Source organism: Podarcis liolepis, assembly GCF_965112155.1.
Source record: "Podarcis liolepis genome assembly, chromosome: 2".
Taxonomy (NCBI): domain Eukaryota; kingdom Metazoa; phylum Chordata; class Lepidosauria; order Squamata; family Lacertidae; genus Podarcis; species Podarcis liolepis.
Window position 1 is genome coordinate 42,810,730 of NC_139555.1, and position 23,063 is coordinate 42,833,792.

The 23,063-nt window shown below is 45.9% G+C and overlaps 1 protein-coding gene across 3 annotated transcripts; it reads left to right on the plus strand.

Moving 5' to 3' along the window:
• Window positions 1-7,749: 7,749 nt before the first annotated feature.
• On the plus strand, window positions 7,750-20,524 carry LOC310700295 (G-protein coupled receptor 54-like). Of its 3 annotated transcripts, none has more exons than XM_083489551.1 (6): window positions 7,750-9,861; window positions 10,423-10,814; window positions 16,298-16,422; window positions 17,216-17,351; window positions 18,209-18,447; window positions 19,742-20,524. In XM_083489551.1, exons 2-6 carry the CDS (start codon window positions 10,511-10,513, stop codon window positions 20,105-20,107), a joined length of 1,170 nt encoding a protein of 389 aa, XP_083345677.1. In that variant the 5' UTR covers window positions 7,750-9,861; window positions 10,423-10,510; the 3' UTR covers window positions 20,108-20,524. The 3 variants fall into 3 exon arrangements, with proteins under 3 accessions (XP_083345677.1, XP_083345679.1, XP_083345678.1); XM_083489553.1 differs by having other exon boundaries at window positions 19,871-20,524; XM_083489552.1 differs by lacking the exon at window positions 7,750-9,861 and adding an exon at window positions 9,884-10,169.
• Window positions 20,525-23,063: the final 2,539 nt, after the last annotated feature.

The following is a 23,063-nucleotide window of genomic DNA, read 5'->3' on the forward strand; positions in this document are numbered from 1 at the left end:
CAGTGGATTGATAATTAACTTAGGATGTATCTCTGCTAGCTGTCATGTGGTGTTTAACCTTAGATCACATGAGTAAGGTATGCAATTGCAAATCACTATTATGAGGGAGCTTTTGTTCTCAAGCCACTGAAGACAAAAGCGGCCAAATGTGCCTCTCCTGAAAAAAGCTCAAGGCTATAATTAAGGTTATGATTTCAGGTCTGTTTGGAGTTATTTCATACTTGTAAGAAGCTGAACCTGTGCTTGGATAAGCATATGATTTTATGAAACTATTTGGATATCTCATTCTTTGTTTCTGTTTTGGAACAAGTTCTGTTGTTAAAGCTTTGAAACCGTATTTTGGGTCTGGACAGTTTTTATGCTGAGGAGTCAGTTTTTATTCAACCTATTGCTTCAAGCTGTGCAATATTAATATCTACAATAAGGACCGCAGTCTCAGTTTCACTTTAGATTTGAATTTATTCTTTTTACAGCAAAGATAAATATTCATTTATTTAAAATTCATGTCTAAGGCTTTAGGACTGTCAGAAAGGAGAAAACCACAACTCCTTGGAAGAAGTTAATTTCCCTATTCTGCTTTTAAGACCCTTACTCTAAATCCAGAGGTGGACATTCACACACATTGCATCAACATTCCTTGACTAAGTTTGCTCATTAGCTTCCTTGGTCATTGTGGTTACAATGACAAAAAGTATGTCTGTTATGGGCAAATAGATTCACAACTCTTACACAAAGCCCAGAAGCACGACCTATGAGGGTGGACCATGTTCCGGTATATCAAAACTCTAAAGCTGAAGGCTGAACTGGCAACTCTGCCCTTTAACTAATGTGCAGATGTAAGTTAATAAAACTTCCACGAGTCAGCTTAAGTCATCACCCATGCACATCCACCTGGGAGATCTTGGTACAAGACAGTTTTCCTTCAGATCATCTTAATTCTCTGATACTAAAAACCAGCTGCGCCCAAACAAGAGAATAGCTCAACTTAAGATGGGTGTGGTGGGAAGATATGGATGCAGCAGTCTCAGCATCCAGATGGTGACTAGACATGCCTGCAATGACATTGTTTCACAATAATTATTTGGGAATGCATCAAGGTGCTGACTGCAAACAGTGCTCATGTCATTAGATTTTAACCCTGGAATTTAGGGTTCTGCCCATTTAAGGAGTCGGCTTATTCATCCATCTAGCACCAGTTTTTAGTCCTAGGCCAATGACCTTCTCTCTTTTTGTCCTATTCCTTCATCCCTAGGATGCATTAGGAAATCAGCAAGAGCTGCTCTTTGCCTGTAAATAAGGCCCTGCTTTTGTCCAGTAGGGCCCTAGGATGCCTGGGGTGTGAGATCACGTCTCTCTGTGAACAAAATGGTCCCAGGAGATTCATTATTTCCCAAGCACTCAACAGTCTCTTTCCATTCACTGGCTGACGTGTGCAGCAACGTAAGCCGAGAGCAGGGACATCAGTCTATCTTATTACACAATAAGACTTGGTAATTGTGTCTCTCAGCTTCCTTGAATTAGGATGAGTTATCTCTTCTCAACTCTTACTTCTTATTAGGTTGAAATTAAACAGCCTTATTTATAAAAGCCGCCTCACAGGCACAGAGAATGCCAAAAGGATTCCACTATCTCCACGCCTAGGCAGAAAACCCAGGAATTACCGTATTTTTCACTCTATAAGACGCACCAGACCACAAGACGCACCTACTTTTTGGAGGAGGAAAACAAGAAAAAAAATATTCTGAATCTCAGAAGCCAGAACAGCAAGAGGGATCACTGCACAGTGAAAGCAGCAATCCCTCTTGCTGTTCTGGCTTCTGGGATAGCTGCGCAGCCTGCATTCGCTCCATAAGACGCACACACATTTCCCCTTACTTTTTAGGAGGGAAAAAGTGAGTCTTATAGAGCAAAAAATATGGTATTTCTAAGGCACTGATTTTCTGTCTTGCTATGGGGCTGAAGCAAGGAAAGTGCCAAGATGCCTCAGGGGACAGTGTCTAGGGTGATTAAGGCAAGGAAGTTAGCAATATCTCCTGTGGTGTTGTAGGATATGCACCATTTTACGGCATCATCCATAAGCTATGCCATATATTGAAGAGCTAGGAGGAAACAGCAAAGCTGACACAAATGAAGAATTTTGTTAAAACAATTCAAAGAGGCGTAAAGGGGGTGTTAAATAAAAGGCTTTAGTAAGTGTGACATATTCTATGGATGGTCCATTTTACATGAAGCAGAAGCAGTTAGAGTCAAGATGGGACAAGAATTAGACATAGGAGTAATCTATGGCACCTCCAGCCGCCCTTTTAAGTGTGCATTTGCGATGATTTGTGTTCATGGCAGTATCAGGGCAGTTATACACAATCCCGCTTTCAATATTGTTCGTACCTGCAAAAGTTTCAGGGTGGACATACTGCTTCATTTCCAACAAATGTGTGTTCTGTAACTTCCTACTGAAATTCTGTACCTTTTAATACTACCAGTGTTTCAGTTTAATTTTGCCTCACTTTTGCTGTGCAAGAGTGCCTATTTATTCATTTATTATTGCATTTATATACAATATGCACATTCCTCCAAGGAGATCAAGGTGGCATATGTGGCTCTCCTTCCTCTCCATTTGATCCTCAGAACAATCCAGTGAGGTCGGTTAGGCTGACAGATTGTGAGTAGCCGAAGGTCACCCAGCAAGCTTCATGGCTTAGTGGGGATTTGAACCCTGGTCTTCCAGGTCCAACACCCTAACCACTACACCACACTGGCTCTAAGTTCAGAATTGGAAATCCAGAACAGCTAATAAAGTGGACTGATGATGTATGTATGGTCCAATATAAGTCTACCACTAATGCATTATTACTGTGTCAATGACATGTTGCAGAATACACCCACAAAAAAGAAAAAAAGAAACCCAGTCAATGACATCACTACGAAGTACCTTTATTCTCCCACATAACAATAATAAATAATAATAATAAATTTTATTTATATCCCGCCCTCCCCAGCTGAAGCCGGGCTCAGAGCGGCTAACAACAATAAAACAGTACAAAGGTACAGCATAAACAACACTCTAAAATCATTCATTAAAAAATTAATTAATTCAAGCCACTGGCAACCATTGGGCCAGAGCTCCGCGAAGATTGCCGAGGGAGGGAGTCAGGCTGTGCCCTGGCCAAAGGCCTGGTGGAACAGCTCTGTCTTGCAGGCCCTGCGGAAAGATGTCAAGTCCCGCAGGGCCCTAGTCTCTTGTGACAGAGCCCTGGCTCTAGTTGAGACCAGCCTAACTTCTCTGTGGCCTGGGACCTTCAAGATGTTTTTATTTGAAGACCGTAAGTTTCTCTGTGGGGCATACCAGGAGAGGCGGTCCCATAGGTACGAGGGTCCTAAGCCGTATAGGGCTTTAAAGGTTAAAGCCAGCACCTTAAACCTGATCCTGTACTCCACCGGGAGCCAGTGCAGCTGGTATAGCACCGGGCGAATGTGATCTTGCAGCGAAGACCCCATAAGGAGTCTCGCTGCAGCATTCTGCACCCGCTGGAGTTTCTGGGTCAGTCTCAAGGGCAGCCCCACGTAGAGCGAGTTACAATAATCCAGTCTGGAGGTGACCGTCGCGTGGATCACAGTGGCTAGGTCAGGGCGAGAGAGGTAAGGAGCCAACTGCTTAGCTTGGCGGAGATGGAAAAATGCCGCCTTTGTTGTAGCTGCAATCTGCGCCTCCATGGAAAGGGAGGTGTCGAAGATTACACCCAAACTCTTAACGGACGGTGCTGGCACTAATTGCGCCCCCGCAAGAGATGGGAGTTGCCCCCCCAATCCCATATCGTCCCGTCCCAGCCACAGGACCTCTGTCTTCGAAGGATTTAGCTTCAACCGGCTCCCACGTAACCATCCAGCCACAGCTTCCAAACATCTGGTCAGTGTGTCTGGGGCCGAGTCAGGATGGCCATCCATCAACAGATAGAGTTGGGTGTCATCGGCATACTGATGGCAACCCAGCCCAAAACTCCGAACAAGCTGGGCGAGGGGGCGCATAAAGATGTTGAAAAACATCGGGGAGAGTATCGCACCCTGAGGTACTCCACACACCAAGGAGTGGCGCGATGACAATTCCCCCCCAAGCGCCACCCTCTGTCCCCGACCAGAGAGAAACGAGCGCAGCCATTGAAGGACTGTGCCCTGGATCCCCACGTCGGCAAGGCGGTGGTCCAGAAGTTCGTGATCGACCATGTCGAAAGCTGCTGACAGATCTAAAAGAATCAGCAACCCCGACCCCCCTCGATCCAGCTGTCTACAAAGATCATCTGTTAGGGCAACCAGAGCCGTCTCGGTCCCATGACCAGCGCGGAAGCCGGACTGGAATGGATCCAGAGCCGATGTTTCATCCAGAAACCCACCAAGCTGTTCAGCAACCACTCTCTCAATCACCTTACCCAGGAACGGAAGATTCGAAACCGGGCGGTAATTGGATAGATCTAAAGGATCTAATGATGTTTTCTTTAAGAGCGGGTGCACCACTGCCTCCTTCAGTTCCCCTGGGAATGTCCCCGTGCCAAGGGACAAATTGATGATATCCCCCAGGAGGGCCCGCACCTCGTCTGGACACGCTCTAATCAGCCAAGACGGGCACGGGTCGAGGGGACAGGTGGTGGGCTTTCCAGCTCGGAGGAGACTGTCCACATCGGCTGGGGATATCCAGTCGAAGTGGTCCAATACTGGACCCGAGGACAGTCGAGGGGCCTCCAGTTCCTTTATTGTATCCAAATTGGCAGGGAGGTCATGGTGGAGCAACAAGACCTTCTCTGCAAGAAAGCTCGCAAATGCCTCACAGCTGTGTGTCAAATTGTTATTTAAATTTGGCTGTCCCTCAAGGGACGTTAAAGACCTGATTATACTAAATAATTGCGCTGGGCGAGAGCTAGCGGATGCAATGGAGGCCAAGAAGTAAGACTTCTTAGCAGCCTTCACCGCCATCTCGTAGGTTTTCATAAAAGCCCTATAAGATGTTCTTGAAGCTCCATCACGGGCACCCTGCCATACTCGCTCTAGCCGTCTGAGGTCCCGCTTCATTTTCCGGAGCTCCTCGGTAAACCAGGGAGCCCGGTTTCTGCGGGGTCGCAGAGGGCGCTTAGGTGCGATCTCATCGATGGCAGCCAGGAGCTGGGTATTCCAGCCCTCAACAAGCTCAGTCAATGAGTCGCCAGGGGGAGCAAGGTCCCGCAAGGCTTGGCGGAATCTATCAAGGTCCATCAGCCTCTGCGGGTGAGCCCAAATCGGCTTGCCACCTAAGCAGGGTGGGGGTGGAAAGTCAATCCTGGCTTTCAGAGCGTAGTGATCAGACCATGGCACCTTCATCGAAGGAGACATGATCACATCTATACCTAATGTGATTTTTCAGAATGAGTATGACAGATTGAACCACCACACTATGCCTCATTGTTAGAAAGCAACTTACTATCTTTTGAAAGCTGTTTTTTGACTTAAACTTATACCAAGAATGTCGGGATAACCCCAAGAAAAGGAAACAGCTCTTTTTCAAAAACAAGCTCTATGCTTGTTTGTTGTTCTTTACAATCTCTGGAAGCCCTTCCTCCCTTTAAATAATTTTTTTTAAAAAATAAGCTGTGGTGAAGTTAGGCAATCTCGGACTTCACAGTCTTATATGAGGGCCCTTCTATAGATGGCAATGTGTATTACTTCATGTACTTCAAAATGTGTAAGTCGGTCTTGCCTAATTTGGGGGCTTTCCTTCCCAATCTGCTGAGTGAGGCCCTGAACTTCTGTCCTGATGGCACCACTGACTGTGCAGGCCAAACAGCATGTGATTCTGAGGGCTGCCTCAACCAACCTCTGTGGAAATGCCCTCTCTTCAGTATCAGAGTCTGAAGGATTCCCCACCACCACTGCCCTCCAGAGAATATATTTTTATGGCAGGAATTCATGGTTCTGGGCTCTTGCAGAAAAATATAGCATAGTCAGAGATAGATCTCTAAGCTGGCAAGAGATTTATAACAAACAAACAAAAACATTTATCTGGCAGAGTGGTTTCAGTCACTCCAGTGATGCAGAGAGGACACAATATTTTGCCTTTTGTGGGTTGCAAAGACTCCTTGTGAGTTTATCTTTAGATGAATTCAGTGAAGCCTCTCCAGAGAGACGGTCATCCCAGGTCTTGCTAACCCACCTGGTGTTTGGCTGCTGATTTTCTAATCATCCAATTTGCCAGCTTGGTAATGTGTTTATTGCTGATTAGTTCTGACTCAGATGTCTGCTGTTCTCTTTGGGGGACAGTCTATGTTCTTGAGAATTATCCTGCTGGCTTTACATCATGATGTATACAACTTTACAAAAAGGTCTGTGAGGGAGCTCTGTACGACACTTCTGGATCAGAGATAGGGCCAAGTCATATTGGTGTGTTCTGAATATGAGTTGAATGCATACTCATAGCATTCAGCTGGTTGAAGTGACTGTGATCACTCATGCCCACCTTGCAACTCAACTCACATTTATCAATTGTAGCCTAAGCACATCTGGAGGACCACAGGCTCCCCAGCTCAGTCCAGGAAGACCGTACTATCTCATTCTGGTCTATCCATAGACCAGACCAGAGGTGTCGATATTCAAGCCAGCCTGCAAGAAACATGCTCTCTAATCCCAGGTGCAGGAAGGTTCAAGAATATCCAGGAATCTGATCTCACAGCAGGTACATTGGCATGCAGGTCTGGGGACTGAGCCATCATTTACAATGATCTAGATTGAGGGAAGATGATATCAGACAGACCCAGAGATTGAGCAATCCATGAGGCATTGGCAATCCAGTGTGGTGCAGTCTCTAGAGGGGTCAGACTAGGTCCGGGGAGATCCAGGTTCAAGTCCTCATGGCACTCAGCCACAAACCTTTTGAGGGAGCTGCTGTTTTTCAGTACAATCCAGCTCACAAGGTTGCTTTGAGATTAAAAATAATAATGGTTCATGTATGCAACTTTGAGCTTCTTGGAAGTGTAGCCACAGTAGTCCTTGGCAGGTATTTGCTTTGACACCTTGGTTCTAAATTAACCTGAGGGGAACTGAGGAAGAGAAGTTCAATCAAAAGCAAGCTCTTTTGATGGGCCAATTGAATTTTCACCATGAGTGCTTATGAGCCACTAAGAAAAGGAGTAGCTGTGGTAGTCTCATCAGGTATTTGCTTAGACATTTTGGTTCTAAATTAACTTGAGGAAGGCAGAGAGAAGCTCCATCATAAGCAAGCTTTGGAGAGAGGCAGAGACCAAGGGTGTGTTCACATTGCCACCTTACATTGCAGCACAGTTGTTTTTCCCCTGAGGTGCTTTACTGCTCTTCCGCTCCCCACCAGCTGTTCACATCAGTACAGCTTAATTAGTATGAGGTTCATTTTTGTTTGTTTACACAAACAAATTAGTAACAGCTTAAGGAATCCAATCAGCGTGAAGCTGGTTTGAGAAATGAGGCAGTACAGGATACATATGCATTTTGGATCATGCTGTGTGGATATGGATTAAAAACCCAGCACTAGAGATGCAGTAAGTGCATGGCAAAGAGGAGCTGAATGTGGTCCAAGGGTAGAACAGGACTGTGCACTTGGCTTCCCCCCATTTTGTTATTTCCCCACTCTCTCCCCTTCCTCATTCAAGCACCTTGTCGTCTGCCCTTATACTTCATTACCAATATGGCTCTGCCTCATTGTGTGCTTTCCCATCCTTAGTGCCTCTTTGCTTTATTGAGGTCTTTATGCCAGCATGTGTCACCATGGCACTGGAACTAAGAGGCCTATGAAAAGCTCTTCCAAAGAAATCATAGAAGGGAATGGATGGAGAGAATGCTGTGCCTTATTAGCAAACAAAGAAGAAGAGAATATTGAGCAGCCCCCCAAAAGAGATGAGACAGTCATCTCTCGGTAAAATTGGCTTAGGATAAAAAGCAAATAAAGAAGCACTTGGACATTTTTATATCAGGAAGCCACTCATACCTTTCAGAAGCATTCAAGAGAGAAGATAAGCTTCTTCCTGAGAACGATTGCTATTCTAGGTGGTCATTCATTCATTCATTCATTCTTCATTTATAGAAACTGGAGATATTGGGGGTGGAGGGACGGGGTGGGGGAAAGAAAAACAATGCTCTTATATTAGTTAAGAGGCTGGAAAGCAGATGCCTCAGGGGTGAAGGACAAATACTCATTTGGAGGGGATGAGACTATCAAAATAAGTGGAGTGGCAAAAGTAAGAGCCAATGCATGTAAAAGGGTATGATCTTTGAAGGACCTGGCTGAGGTTGGTTGCTTAGGTCTGCCTTGTTCCCCAAACAGAGGTGGTTCCTATAATAAATTCATGCCCTAATTATAAAACAGAAGATGACCCTCTCCCTGTGTACCATGGGAAGGGCTCTTCTCCAAACCTTGCTTCAGGTATCAGAAGCTTGAGAATCCCTTCGGATCAAGTGTTGGAAACAAACAGTGGAGGCCTAGGTTCAATCTGTGTCAGGCCATGAAGGTGCCAACCTTTTCCAAGCTTGATTTGCCCTCAGAGGCTTGTTGTGACTGGGGCAGGAGGGGCACCTAGAATCCCCCTCATTATATAACACCATTCACTATAAGGGGCGGCGGCGGAGCACAGCATGTGTTGAAGGTTGGTCTATAGATGTTTTGGATGTTTAAGCAAATGAGAGGTTCCAACTCACAGGCTACCATTTCAAACAATTACTAGGCAAGGAGCCAACATTTGTCCATGTAGCTCAGTACTGTCTAGCTACACCTACCTTCCCCAACCTGGTGTCCTCTAGACGTTTTGGACTGCAACTCCCATAATCCCTGTCCGCTGGCCATGCTGTCTGGAACTGATGGGACTTTGAGTCCCACAACATTGGAAGGGCCACAAGCTAGGGAAAGCTAGTCAGCAGAAATCTAGGATCTGCAGAAGAAGTTTTTCCCCCATCACCTACTGCTGAAGTGCTTTCACTTGGAGATGCCCAGATTTGAACCTGAGTCCTTCTGAAATGCAAGCCATTTATTTAAAAGGGAGCAGGGAACTCAGCAAGGATTTATTTTTCTTTAAATGGGTTTTCTTGAACTTTAGGTACTTATGGGTTTTTGTTTTTTTTTGCAAATAAAATAAAGATTTTGTTCATTTTTTAATTGTGCAGGATAGTGTGCTTAACCCTAACTGAAAGTTTTCAGAAATGCTGAAAAGGAAAACCAGCCCCCCACCCACCCACCCACCCACCCAATAACTCACAGTCCCATTGACACTGTCAAAGAATCCAAATATGCAGGAAAACCGGGAAAGTTTTTTGTGTCATGGATTCATAGAATTGTGGAGTTGGAGGGGACCCTCAGGGTCAACCCGTTGCAAGTTGTTGGTTCAGTTCAGTACCTCTGCAGAAAGAAGTAAGGCTTGTGATTCCTTCTTCGATTTAAATCAGAGAGGACCACGGAAAACACCCAAAGTCATCTCAGGAAAATAGTGGCCTCTGTGTTCTCACCGAGTAACTTTCAGGGAGACCTCTGGAGTCCTCCCGTCCGCCAGACTCACATTTCTAAGAGTCCACGTTTGATCTCCTCGCTCTCTTTTCGCCTCTGCTTTCCCGTTCTGCGGGAGGGGTTGCAGCCGAGCCGCCGTGTGAGACAGAGGATGGTCTTTTTCATTTCTGCCAAACACTTGCACGCAACGCGTGGATCCTTTCTGCTGTGCACTTGCCTGCCGCTCCCTTCGTCCCGGACTGGGCATCTTCAAGCCTCCCCCGCGCACTTGTGGACTGCATCCCCGGGAGCCAATCAGAGCCGCCTCTTCCTCCCCTCATCGGCAAGTTCAGCTTGCTTGCGGTGCCTCTCCTTGGGTGCAGAGCCCAGCGTCGGTCAGGGTAAGTCCCGGGAAGGATGCTGCGCCAAAGGAGGCGGGTGGTAAAGAAGGAGTTGGTACAGGAAGGAGCTCAGGACCCCCCAGCGTAGTGGAAAGGGCAGACGGAGAGAAGGAGAGAGAGTTGCCAGCACGCTGTGGTGCAGATGAGGGTGAAGGGGTGTGCAGAGGTCTCTGTTCTGGCACAGGAGAAGGATTGCAGGAATAATGGGATCAACTCAGAGAGAACCCACCAGCGCAAAAGATGCTCTTTTGCCAACCCCACCGCTAATAGGTGCTGCATCACCTTGCTACTGCCCCTGAGCCTGAAAGGTATGAGAAACCTTAGGAAGCTTCTTAATTGTTTTTTTCCTTCCACCCAAAGACCTGCTGAAGCTTTGAAGTTTAACGGGGGATGTCTCCTTTCCCTACATTTGGCAGCCAACGCTATTCCTGCCAGGACTTTGCAAGTCACACACCCCTCTCTCCTGTGGCTAAGAAGAAATTGATCACCCTTGGGACATCAGTAGTTGCTTTAGTCCCTGCTACATCATCTCTCTGTGTCTCTCTCTCTCTCTCCTTTCAGATAAATTAGTAAGACTTCCCACCCACATTGCTTAGGAAGGAAGGCTGCCCAGGTAGGGTTGTTGTGGGTCCTCCCCTTCGCTCCAGGAATGGAGGCTGAGCTTTCGCCTTCTGAGGCCTGGTCCAGCGGGACAGCAGAACCCACCACACCCTGGTTGATGGAGCTGAGCAGTGTTGGGCCCAGCACAGATGGTGCCCTCCCAGTTGGGATGCAGCTGTGGATCTTCAACAGCAGTGGAGAGGAGGACACCTCACCCCCGTTTCTGACTGATGCCTGGCTTGTGCCTGTCTTCTACGCCCTCATCATGCTGCTTGGTCTGGTGGGAAACTCACTGGTCATCTATGTCATCAGCAAGCACCGCCAGATGCGCACAGCCACCAACTTCTACATTGGTGAGTGAACCCTGCCTGCTTGTTTTCCTGTGCTCTAGGCTTGCCCCACGACCACCTTGACTGCTGACGGGTGTCTTGGGGGGGAAAGAAGGAGTGTAAAACTTCTTCCAACTCTCCTCTCTGATCTTCTTCAACCTGCCACATGTCACAGTGCCCAGACATGACTTTAGGCTTCTGTTATGCCAGAGAGTGCCCATCCGTCCTAACCAGGATTGCTAATGGTATATTTCATATCCCCAGTATGCACAGCCCTTTCCCAATGTTACCGCCAGTTCTTCCATAACATAAACAGAACAGGAAAGGCTGTTGAAAACTAACCTCATAGTGAATTTGCCAGACATGCCTTCTCCACCAGGTGTGGTAAATAAAGTATTACCTATTATTGGTCAGCCTCCCACTGCTAAGACAATTCAGTCTTGATTGCATTTTACTGATTCCGCAGACAGATGGTTAAAATACCCATCCATCCCAATTTTTATTTTTATTTTAAACTGATTCTCGTCCAGCTGGATATCTTAGTTGGTGAGAACATGGTGCTGACAATGCCAAGGTTGCAGGTTCAATTTCAATCCCCATACGGGGCAACTGCGTATTCATGCACTGCAGGGGAATGGACTGGATGATCCTTAGGGTCCCTTCCAACCTTATAATTCTAAGAGCTTCTTTTAAAATAGTTTATTTCTGGCTTTAAAATATACATCATCAGTTTGAAAATCTCAGAAAAAACACATTAGTCGCAGATTAACAGTCTTGAGTTGGGACATTGTAAAATACGGGGCAGCCAAAGAAGGCAACTCCAGCTCCCCGAGAGAGAATTCATAATACTGCCAGAGAGGAGAAGGATGCAAAGGGCTGAGATGCAGGACTGCACAAAAGGAGCTCTGGGAGGAAGGCTGCAGCAGCAGGACTAACACAGACCTGATCCTCAATTCTCCTGCAGGTTTTCGCTGCCACCCAGACCCATGTGAAATAAATGGCACGGTTAGGTTGCACTCGAGAATGATCTCCTTTCTCTTCCCTCCTCCCAACCTTTAGTACAATAGAATTAAAGGAGGTGGACATTGGTCTCAATCAATATCGTAGTAACTGCTTGGAATTGTCCGTTTGGTGGCTGCAATTGTGACAGTTTCAGATTGCCTTATGTGCAGTTGTGCAGCCCAAGTGTAGTATCTAAGAGCTTCTAAGAATACATTTATGGTCCATAGTGACCTGTAGCCTCCTGCTTGCACAGTTCCTGGTATCTAACTTGTTCTGATGTCTTCCAGTGATTATCTACGATCAGGGGAATAATAATAATAATAATAATAAATTTTATTTATATCCCGCCCTCCCCAGCCGAAGCCGGGCTCAGGGCGGCTAACAACACTAAAATAGTGCAACATTATAAAACATCATAAGAATTAATTAAAATCAAAATTGATGGCAACCATAAACTAAAGTATTGTAAAGATTGCCAAAGGAGGGAGTCAGGCTGTGCCCTAACCAAAGGCCTGGTGGAACAGCTCTGTCTTGCATGCCCTGCGGAAAGATGTCAAGTCCTGCAGGGCCCTTGTCTCTTGTGACAGAGCGTTCCACCAGGTTGGAGCCGCAGCCGAAAAAGCCCTGGCTCTCGTTGAGGCCAGCCTAACCTCTCTGTGGCCTGGGACCTTCAAGATGTTTTTATTTGAGGACCGTAAGTTCCTCTGTGGGGCATACCAGGAGAGGCGGTCCCGTAGATACGAGGGTCCTAGGCCGTGTAGGGCTTTGAAGGTTAAAACCAGCACCTTAAACCTGATCCTGTACTCCACCGGGAGCCAGTGCAGCTGGTATAGCACCGGATGAATGTGATCCCGCAGCGAAGACCCCGTAAGGAGTCTCGCTGCGGCATTCTGCACCCGCTGGAGTTTCTGGGTCAGTCTCAAGGGCAGCCCCACGTAGAGCGAGTTACAATAATCCAGTCTGGAGGTGACCGTCGCGTGGATCACAGTGGCTAGGTCAGGGCGAGAGAGGTAAGGAGCCAACTGCTTAGCTTGGCGGAGATGAAAAAATGCCGCCTTTGTTATAGCTGCAATCTGCGCCTCCATGGAGAGGGAGGTATCGAAGATTACACCCAAACTCTTAACGGACGGTGCTGGCACTAATTGCACCCCCGCAAGAGATGGGTGAGAATCTTACTCTCCTCTATGCTCATCAGGTATCTTCAGTACACTTGCTCTAACTTTAAAATAATCACGGATGTAACTTATCTTCAAGATGTATGTTGATTTACCAAAAGAAAATACTGCAAATTGGTATATTACTTAATGTGTTTTTTCCATTATTTACTATACAAATTTGGTGCCCTGATATAACAACTCTCACAATTTCATAGCTCTCCATGTACTATCAACATATTTAGATTGCGTGCCACAGCTATAGTGTCTACTTAGAAGTAAGTCCCACTGAGTTCAGTGTTGAATATAGTGGGACTCTGTTCTGAGAAGACATGCAAAGGAACCCTCGGGAGCTCACTTTAAGCGCCTGAATGTTTCTTTTGAACCGTGTCCTTACCTTCCTCCACATACAATTTTAGGTTTGGAGCAGGCAGGCATAGTCTGAGGGAAACAGCTTCATGGGACCAGTAGCAGGCTTAATTAGGCTTGAGGGCTGGAGATTCACCATCCAGATATATAAGCTTGTCCTTTTAAAAAGCAAGCATTTTACCCATTAAACAGATACCAGGGGAGGGGGCAGAACACACAGGTATCTCAGTGCTAGATGCAAATTCAGTACACAACAGCAACAGGAACACAGTACAGTGGTACCTCAGGTTGCAGACGCTTCAGGTTACAGACGCTTCAGGTTACAGACTCTGCTAACCCAGAAATAGTACCTCGGGTTAAGAACTTTGCTTCAGGATGAGAACAGAAATTGTGCAGCGGTGGCGCAGCGGTAGCAGGAGGCTCCATTAGCTAAAGTGGTACCTCAGGTCAAGAACAGTTTCAGGTTAAGAACGGACCTCCAGAATGAATTAACCCGAGGTACCACTGTACAACATGCACATTATGCTTTTGGGAGCAAGAAGATTCCCTCCCTTTTGTGCTCAGTTTCCTTAAATGTTTAAACTGCCCGAGAAACATCTAAAACTCACTGATTGGAGCTTTAATTTAATTTAAGTAGTTTGTTTAAACATTTATATCCTACCCTTCCTCCCTAAGGCAGCAGATGAGAAGTGATAAAACATCTTCAAAATATTTTGAAAAGCTAAACAGAGATGCAAATTTGCTGCCTGATGAGCCATACTACAGCTGTTCAACAAGGACAGTATAAAGGGAAGCTCCCCATGGTTTCACGTTTTCAATTTCCTTGAGCTAGCCAAGGGATTCAGCCAATATAATGTGTGAAGCTGGTCAGCATCTGCATCCAAAGCATAGCTTGGTGAGTCTAGATGAGAAATCTCCACTTGCAGTCCTTAGCACAGAAAGTGTTTCTTTGTCTGATTACCACGATCCACCACCCTGCCCTCTGCTTTTCCTTAGTGTGTGAAGACTGCCAGTATTTTGCATGGTCTAGTTTAGTTTGTTTTCCATCTCACAATCATTGTTAGGCTTTCCATTATTAGTGTGAAGGCTTGTATCTCATCAAAAATAGTTTTGTGACTGCTCTAGACAGAAGTTGTATATTATTCCTCTTCTGAGCTATTTTCCCGTCCCATTCTCCGTCATTACTGTGGTCTGTTATTGGTCCTCCTCCCTACCTAGATTTACCCTATTACCGGTATACCCTGGACCTATTCTCCATTTTCATGAATGCAACTATTTTCTAACATTCTTTTACCAAAAGCTGCATCTAACTAGCTGCAACCTGCTCTCAGGGCACTTTCACACTATCACTTTTTCAGGTGGGATTCAGACACATACAGTACTAGCAATTTCAGGTTGCACAGGTCTAGTTGATTGAGTGGTCTTTTGCAACAAATCTGCTTCCCCAAAAGACTGGATTTATTTGCAATAAGGAAAGTGATGGGAAAGTTATGGGATAACACTTGCTTTGATGCAAGGTCATCTAATTGCCCGGGAGCCAGCATTGTCTAATCTCTCTGCAAACAAATCAGTGTGAATGCTCAATAAACAGGTCACCTGGAAGTCCTCAGCCCTATTTTTTGTGCATTAAATATCCCGGTATTTTTTTTAATTAGTTAATTTTATTAAAACTTATATTTAAAAATTGCAGTACAGCTCTGTCTGCTTCTGCCAAAATATCACAGAAGGATCACCCCAATCCTCAATTCCACATCACTGTCATGTTGGCTCACCAAATATCCTCAAATATCCTGGTATGTGTAGGGATACATTGGTGCAATTGCTCAAGTTTAAAGTGTTATTGAAATAAAACACCATCACCACCTGCACTTGCAGTTCTGGAAGCAGTTTTATACAGGAACTGTGCAAAGATACCACAGGACTAACTAGCAACAACAGCCCTTGTCTCAATGTTCCTTTATTCTGGAGCGTTCAAGGGGCTCCATCAGAAATGTCACTATTCCAAAATTCTGGATGCAGTGAGCATCCAGTGAGCAACATGACGCAGAATATTATTTGTTTATTTATTTATTTATTTGTTTGTTTGTTTCATTTTTAAGTGCCACAATTCTTCCTAAAAGAGCCTGGAGCAGTAAGCCACAAAGCAAAGGAATTGTGAATTGTAAAAACATTTCAAAACAACCACATGCCTCCACAGCAAATGACAGAAATTTTCATAGAGCTGGAAGGTACCCCAAGGGTCATCTAGTCTAACCCTCTGCAATGCAGGAATCTCGGCTAAAGCATCCATGGCAGATGGCCACCCAACCTCTGCTTAAAAACCTCCAAGGAAGGAGAGTCCACCACCTCTTGTGGGAGTCTGTTCCACTGCCGAACAGATCTTACTGTCAGAAAGTTCTTCTGAATGTTTAGTTGGAATATTCTTTCTTGTAACTTGAAGCCATTGCCTCAAGTCCTACCCTCAAGAGCAGTAGAAAACTAGCTTGCTCCATCTTCCATACCATTTTAAGGTTTCCAGGAGCAGTATCTTTAAGCCATTGCATGCCTCAGGAAACAGAAATCTTTTATAAATTGCTCCTGTATGTGATGGTGATGATGTTACTAAGAAACTTTTTATTGTTTATATGTTACCCATTTGATTGGATTGTTATTAATAACAGAAGCAGTAAGATGGAGGGAGGCAGTAACAGGAACTTCCCACTGCAACCAATACCGATTCAAGCACACGCATGTGTGATCTTTATTTAGTGGTGTAGCGTGGGGGGTGCAGGGGGGGCCGGCCGCACCGGGCACAACATCTGGGGGGGGGGGCACTCGCACTCGCACCTCTAGTGGAAGAGACTCGAGTGCTAAAATCCACGGGTTAGGGGGCGCAAATTACTTGCCTTGCCCCGGGTGCTGACAACCCACGCTACGCCACTGTCTTTATTGAGCCTATTATGCCTAAGTCCCATGCTGATGTTGACTCTGTATCTTTTGCAGCAAACCTGGCTACCACTGACATAATTTTCTTAGTGTGCTGCGTTCCCTTCACCGCCACACTCTATCCTCTCCCCAGCTGGGTGTTTGGGGACTTCATGTGCAAATTTGTCAACTATTTGCAGCAGGTGAGCTTGAATGGTGGAAGAATCTATGTGTGATATTTTAGTGGATTTACGATATTACGTGTGTTGCAGTGAGGGCAAGTGTGATGGCCTGGGATTCAGACTCGGAGGCTGAACCTGAGGAATCCCAGCCTGCACAGGAGTCCCCGCCTCCAGAACCAACTGAGCCGGGGCTGGGGCTTGAGCCTGAAGGGTCCTCACCTGTGCTGGATCCTCAGGTGCAGGCACCAGCTGAGTCTGCTCTGGCCCTCGAGTTGATGGAGGACCCATTGCCTGCAGGTGCTCTACTCTCAGCCCCGTCAGGGGAAGCTGAGGTTGCCTCTGGGTCCGGTAACCCTCCAGCCTCTCCTGAGCTGCAGAAGCTCAGGGCAGAGAGGCAGAGGGAACTAAATTCCCGCAGGAGGAGTGCTCGCCTCCAGGCCAGGAGAGGCAAGTCACCTGTGGACCAGGGCCGCCCTATGCCTCAGGGCAGATAAAAGCCAGCCAGCCCCAGTCCCAGGTTGTGGGAGCAACATTGTTGGTAGCCTGTTCCTGCCTGCACCCTGTCCTGCTCTTCTGCCAGAGTTCCTGACCTCACCTGACTCCCTGCCTTGGACCCAGCTTCAGCTTTGACGGACACCCTCCATACCGCACCCTTGAATTCGGGCTGGACTCGGACCTCACAGCGAGTGTCTGTGCACTGTATATCATACATATGTGTGCAGCTGTTTGGGAACAGTGCCTTTCCCATGAAGGGGGTGGAGGTGTGCTGGAGTCTCATATGGTCTCCCTTGCCAGTTGTTTCTCTTTTCACCAGGTGACTGTGCAGGCTACGTGCATCACTCTAATGGCGATGAGTATGGACCGCTGCTATGCCACACTGTACCCACTGAAATCACTCCGTTATCGGACCCCCCAGGTAGCCATGGCAGTCAGCTTTGCGATCTGGATTGGTGAGTGAGGGCAGCAAAGTCTATGAACACAAATTTATGGGGAAGAAAGGGACTGGCGCTTGCTTGATACGGAGGAGCCAGGTAAACTTAAATCCTAACCCATCCAGTTTGGTATTCCTGGCATCAGGCTTGTCACTCAGCATCTAAGCAAGTACCAGCTTCTTTATTGACTCTTTGGTGTACACATTTACTTTGGTCAATAAAGAAGAAGTTGGTACTTGCTTACATGCTAATACCAACTTCTTTATTGACCAAAATAGCTAGTTTCATGGGCTATAGTCCACTTCATCAGATGCATCACATGCAACCCTCTGTTAGCAGGTATTTTTACATGTGGGTATACTTAACCGTCCAGGGGTCCTTTACCGTATCTCTTTTTTTACCTTTTATAGAGAATAATCATAGACAATGAGGTGAGAGAGTAATGGGGTGCAAAAAATACAGATTGTCATAATTTCTTTAAAGCACACGTGTGTGTAAGATGAGTGCAGTAACCATTCATAAATCAGTACTGGTAACAGAAACACAATGACATTGGGAAATTAATTAACACCCTGCAGTACATTAAGAAATAAGCAGGCTATAAGCAGAATTGGTGGTTCCAGTGTCTTCACTGGCTCTAACGTTCACTTCAGCTGCTGTCAAAATCCTGGTCTCACCTTTTCTTCACAGGCCCACTCCTATTTACTGAAAAACAAGATCTGCCTTAATCACATGGTATCCGAATAAGGCCTGGTTTGTTTATTGTTGCTCGTTGATGTTATTTTGATCTCTGTAGGTTTTGCTTTGATCTCTGCAGGTTACAAGATGGAGCATCGCTGCATAGGAGCTTGACATCTGTGTCTTTGACCCCCTAGGCTCCTTCATTCTCTCATTGCCCATGGCTGTGTACCATCGCACTGAGGTCGGCTACTGGTATGGCTTACGCACCTACTGTATTGAGGCATTCACCAGCAAGAGCCAGGAGCAAATCTTCATTCTATACACTTTCTTGGCTGTCTATCTGTTGCCCCTCCTCACTATCTGCCTTTGCTACTCTATTATGATCAAGCGCCTTGGACGCCCTGTGGTGGAACCCATGGACCATGATTACCAGGTCAGTCGGTGGACAGAAATTGAATGGTCACCCTGTTTCTTGTTGGGCTTTCACAACTCTGTCACCCTATACACGTCACAGGCAAATTTTCAATTTCGCTATTCTAAAGGAGACTTATGAAATCTATACCAAACTGCTGAAAGACAGGCAAAGTACTAAACACCTAGGGGAGGAGTCAACTAACAAGCCTTGTCAACGGGGCTGGATTAACCATTACGCAAAAGACACATGTGCTTAGGGCATCAAGGGAAGGGGGGGGGCACGACAAAAATTTTCCATTGCTGAATTTACCATGGGCCATATGGTGCAGCTGGGGAAAAAATGGCCTCCACAATAAATGAAAAAATTACATATATATCTGTGCAAGAATAAAAAGAAATAATAATAATAATAATAATAATAATAATAGAGATTAATGATATACAACAAAATATATAACAAAATTAAAATCTGGTAAACTGCCCCTTGGTCCACCAAGGCTCACATGTTTATATTTTGAATTAGATATATATGGGGGTACCAAAATATTTTAAGTGCTTAGGGCCTCTAAACGTCTTAATCTGGCCCTGCCTGTCAACATAAGTCCTGCACAAGGACTGATTTTTATTATATTTTTAATTTTTATTGTATTTTAAATATTTTGTTCACGGCCTCCCAGAGTGGCTGGGAAAACCCAGCCAGATGGGTGGGGTATAATAATAATAATAATAATAATAATAATAATAATTATTATTATTATTATTATTATTATTATTCCACTTGCATAATGGGGCTTTCCCGCCTCCCCTCCAGGCCTCCTGCTTGGTGGGTGGTGATTAGGGGGGTCGGGAGAACCCTTGGAACAAGGCGTGTGGGGAGGAGAGAGGGGCGTCATTCCACCTGCTAAGCCGAAAGGCTTTCACTGATGGAACAAGTAGAAGAGCAGGACGTCAAATTCCTCCCCTATTCTCTTATTGTGTAGCAAGTTTCCAAAAAGGGCAACTAAAATGATCAAGGGGTTGGAGCAGCTCCCTTATGAGGAAAGATTACAACACTGGGGGCTTTTCAGTTTAAAAAAAAGATTGGGGGGGAGCATGATAGAAATTTATAAAATCATGCATGGCATGGAGAAAGTGGATCTCCCTCTCTCCTAATGCTGTGTGGGCAGAGTGCTGTTACATGCATGTCCTGTTTTCAGGCTCCCAATAGGCATCTGAGAACAGGATGCTGGGTTTAGATGGGCCTTTGGTGTGATCCACCAGGGCTCTTCCTATTTTCTTACACTGGGTGGACCACCTGTGCCTTTTCTGTTCAGTCCCAGCAGGTGCAACACATGTCTGAGCGCTCAGCTGCCATGAGGGCCAAGATTTCCAAGATGGTGGTGGTGATTGTGCTGCTGTTCACCATTTGCTGGGGTCCTATCCAGCTTTACTTGCTCTTCCAGGGCTTCTACCGCCACTTCCAGGCCAACTATGAGACCTACAAGATCAAGACGTGGGCCAATTGCATGTCATATGCCAACTCGTCTCTCAACCCCATTGTCTATGCTTTCATGGGAGACAGCTTCCGCAAATCCTTCAAGAAGGCTTTCCCCTTCCTGTTCCGGCAGCGGGTTGGGGACAATGGCGTGCACTCAGGCTGCCGCAATGCGGAAGTGAAATTTGTCATGGAGGGAACTTAACCCTTTCGCCTGACCTGGCTTCTGTCATGAACGATTCTGCCTGGTCTGCACTGCCAAAGGATGCCGAGAAGGACAAAGACGTAGAGCAAGATGACCTGTAAGCCATCAAGGGTCTCACAGAGAGAAATTTGTGGTTATTTCAATACAATAACCAGAACACTTAGTTCATCGATACACAGTAATAATGCCTTGGGGGAAGGTCTGATTGTGGATTTTAGTTTTAACTTAAATGATGCAGGAATCTGAACTGAAGTGCTATGCCACAAGATTAGCAGAAGCAAGCCTCTCTTTTTGTGTTTGTGGAGTGGATAACATGAGTGTACTCTGCCTTCTTCAAAACATGGTTTTGTGTTTGGCACTCCATCTTGGATTTATTCTGGACCTTCAAATGTAAGAATAAAGCTTTTTCAAACTGCATTTCCTCCGAGGCTTAAATACATTTACAACCTGTGTTTCCCAGGTTCTACTCATCCAGCACTGTAACCACTACACCACACTGCCACAGGGCCAGCAGCATAGGTTCCATTGTCCATACCACTGCAGACAGACATTAGATAGTAGCAACCTCCTTTTAAGATGTTTCACCTTTCTCCTGCCATGAAGATGGGATAATCCAGAGGTCAAAAAGCACAAAATGTTCCTTCTCGTCATTCTCATTAGAAGGTGTTGCGTAGGCAGGTTGAAGTGAGCAGTAGCCACAATAATTTCACCCGAAGTTCTGGAAAATTACATTATCAACAGCTATTGCTCCTCCTGGTGGGTTCATTCTGCACATTGTTCTGTGTTCTCAAGGGCCACCTACTGGTTGATGTTTCAGTCTGAAGTCCTGTTGCTTATATGGGAACTTCCATAGCTGTCAACTTACAGATTTGAAAATAAGGGACCAGCAGCCTCGAAAATAAGGAATCAGCAGCCAAAAAAAGGGATTTTAGTCAACCAGCTGAAATACAAAGTTAATAGGGACCAGATAATTTTGGAGAGCAGTGCTGGTTTTTAGTCCTTCATTTCCAGAGGTTGCTGCTCAAGACATTAGCTGATGAAACACTGCAATTAAATAACTACAAGCAGCAGCCACTTCTCGCACAAAACGAAGTCCAAGCTACGAAGATGCTGCTGCAGTTCTGTATCTTTTCTCTCGTGCTCCATCTGCAGCTCTCAGTTCCATCAGGCGGGGCTGGAGGAAGGGGGGGGGGGAATAGTGCCCGAAGTAAACCCACAGATCAGACCATCTATGCTAGTCTACCACTAAGCGCTTGCGGTCCTTCCTCCACTTTCCCTTTCTATGGTTAGCCCTTGGAGCACCTGCCCACGCCTCCGCCTCCACCTCCTCTCTCTGAACTGCTTTCTCTATAGTTGCCCTCACTCTCCTCTCAAGGCTCCTCAGCAATTCATAGGCCGCGCCAGGCTGCCCATCTCATCTGGGTCCTTCGGTGGTGCAGCCACAGTACGGCCTAGTGGGAGCGGCGGGGGGCAGAGGGGAGGCCCCAGGCAGAGACGCTCAGTTTGGCGGCCGCGAGGAGGATGGTGGCGGAAGGGCCCAAGGCTCCCGCCAGTCCCAGCGGGAAGGGGCTCCCAGGGGCCGAGGCTGGTGAGAGGAGGCTGGAGGGGGGCGGACCGGGCAGCCAGGCAACACAGTTGGAGCCTCCCTCCTCCCTAGCTGGCAGGGAGGGAGGGAGAGGAGCTGCTTCCTTTGAAACCCAGGAAATTTAAGGGACATCATCAATAAGGGACAGCAGTGGGACACGGCACTGGGATAAGGGAGTTTCCCACCAAATAAGGGACGGTTGACAGCTATGATGGGAACTCAGTGAGGCTTCTCAATAAAAATGCCTGGGATTGTGCTGTTAATACCCAATTAACCTGGAATGCACATTTTAAAAAGGTCCAAACTAAGCACATTGGTGCCCAAAGAAAAACTGCTTTTATGTAGCCATTGTCAACACTTTGTTAAGATGTAAGTAGTCAACCTTAGGGCTGCCATGAGGGTCTTCCTTTAAAGAAGCTCAACCGTTTTGGGTGGTCCTGATTTTTACTTTTTGAAATATGGCAACCCTAGTCGACCTCCTTACTGTGCTGCAGGTTCTATGGAGAAGGAAATGGTTTTTGCGGACTAGCAAGAATCCATGTGGGGTTTCGTGAGTGCATATATGTGCATCTGTTTCTGTTCATCAACTTCCTGTTGCCCCTTGTATAAATCAGCAGGAAGGAGGAGGAAGAGGGAAGAACTAGAACTGGTTTGCTACACTGGTCATTGGCCCTGGCTCCACCTACTATTACTCTCTCTGCCTTCTGTCCTGCCAGTTCTAATGGGCACTAGCTGTTACTGTTAGTTATCACAGTGGTTAAGTATAAGATCCTATGCACACTTACTTAGAGTGTGCATTAGATTCAGTAGGACTGACTTATAAGAAAACATGCGTAGAAGTGGGGTTATGTCAGTAGCCCAGTCAGAAACAAGGAACCATAGGGATTACATGAACAGGAGATTGGAAACATGTGCCTGTGGTTGTCCTGGAGCATATTCTCTGTAGCTTGCAAAGCTTCTCACTTTGCTTGGCTAATGTGCCTAACATCTTTGCAACCCACAGAGAAGGTATTCCAAAACAACTAAAGGTGCAGCCAGTAAGTGGTTTATTTGCATGTTTATAAAATATTTAGAGCCTATGTCTGAACCTTCATTTTCAAGGCAGTTTATACAACACCTCTTCTTCTTCTTCTTCTTCTTTAAACACATTAAAAGAGGAATAACGGAACCGAAACGTAAAAGCAGAATAGTACAGTAAAAAGAATAGAATTATACAGGCAATAACTACGGAGGCCACTTTCATATCACCAAGGAAGTGCATTAACTGGAAAAGAATAATAATGAGAGCCCAGTTTTGTAGACTTCCTAACTATGGCGGAGGTATATTGTATTTCTGTTTAAATTATAGTCATTATTTCTAAATATGCATGT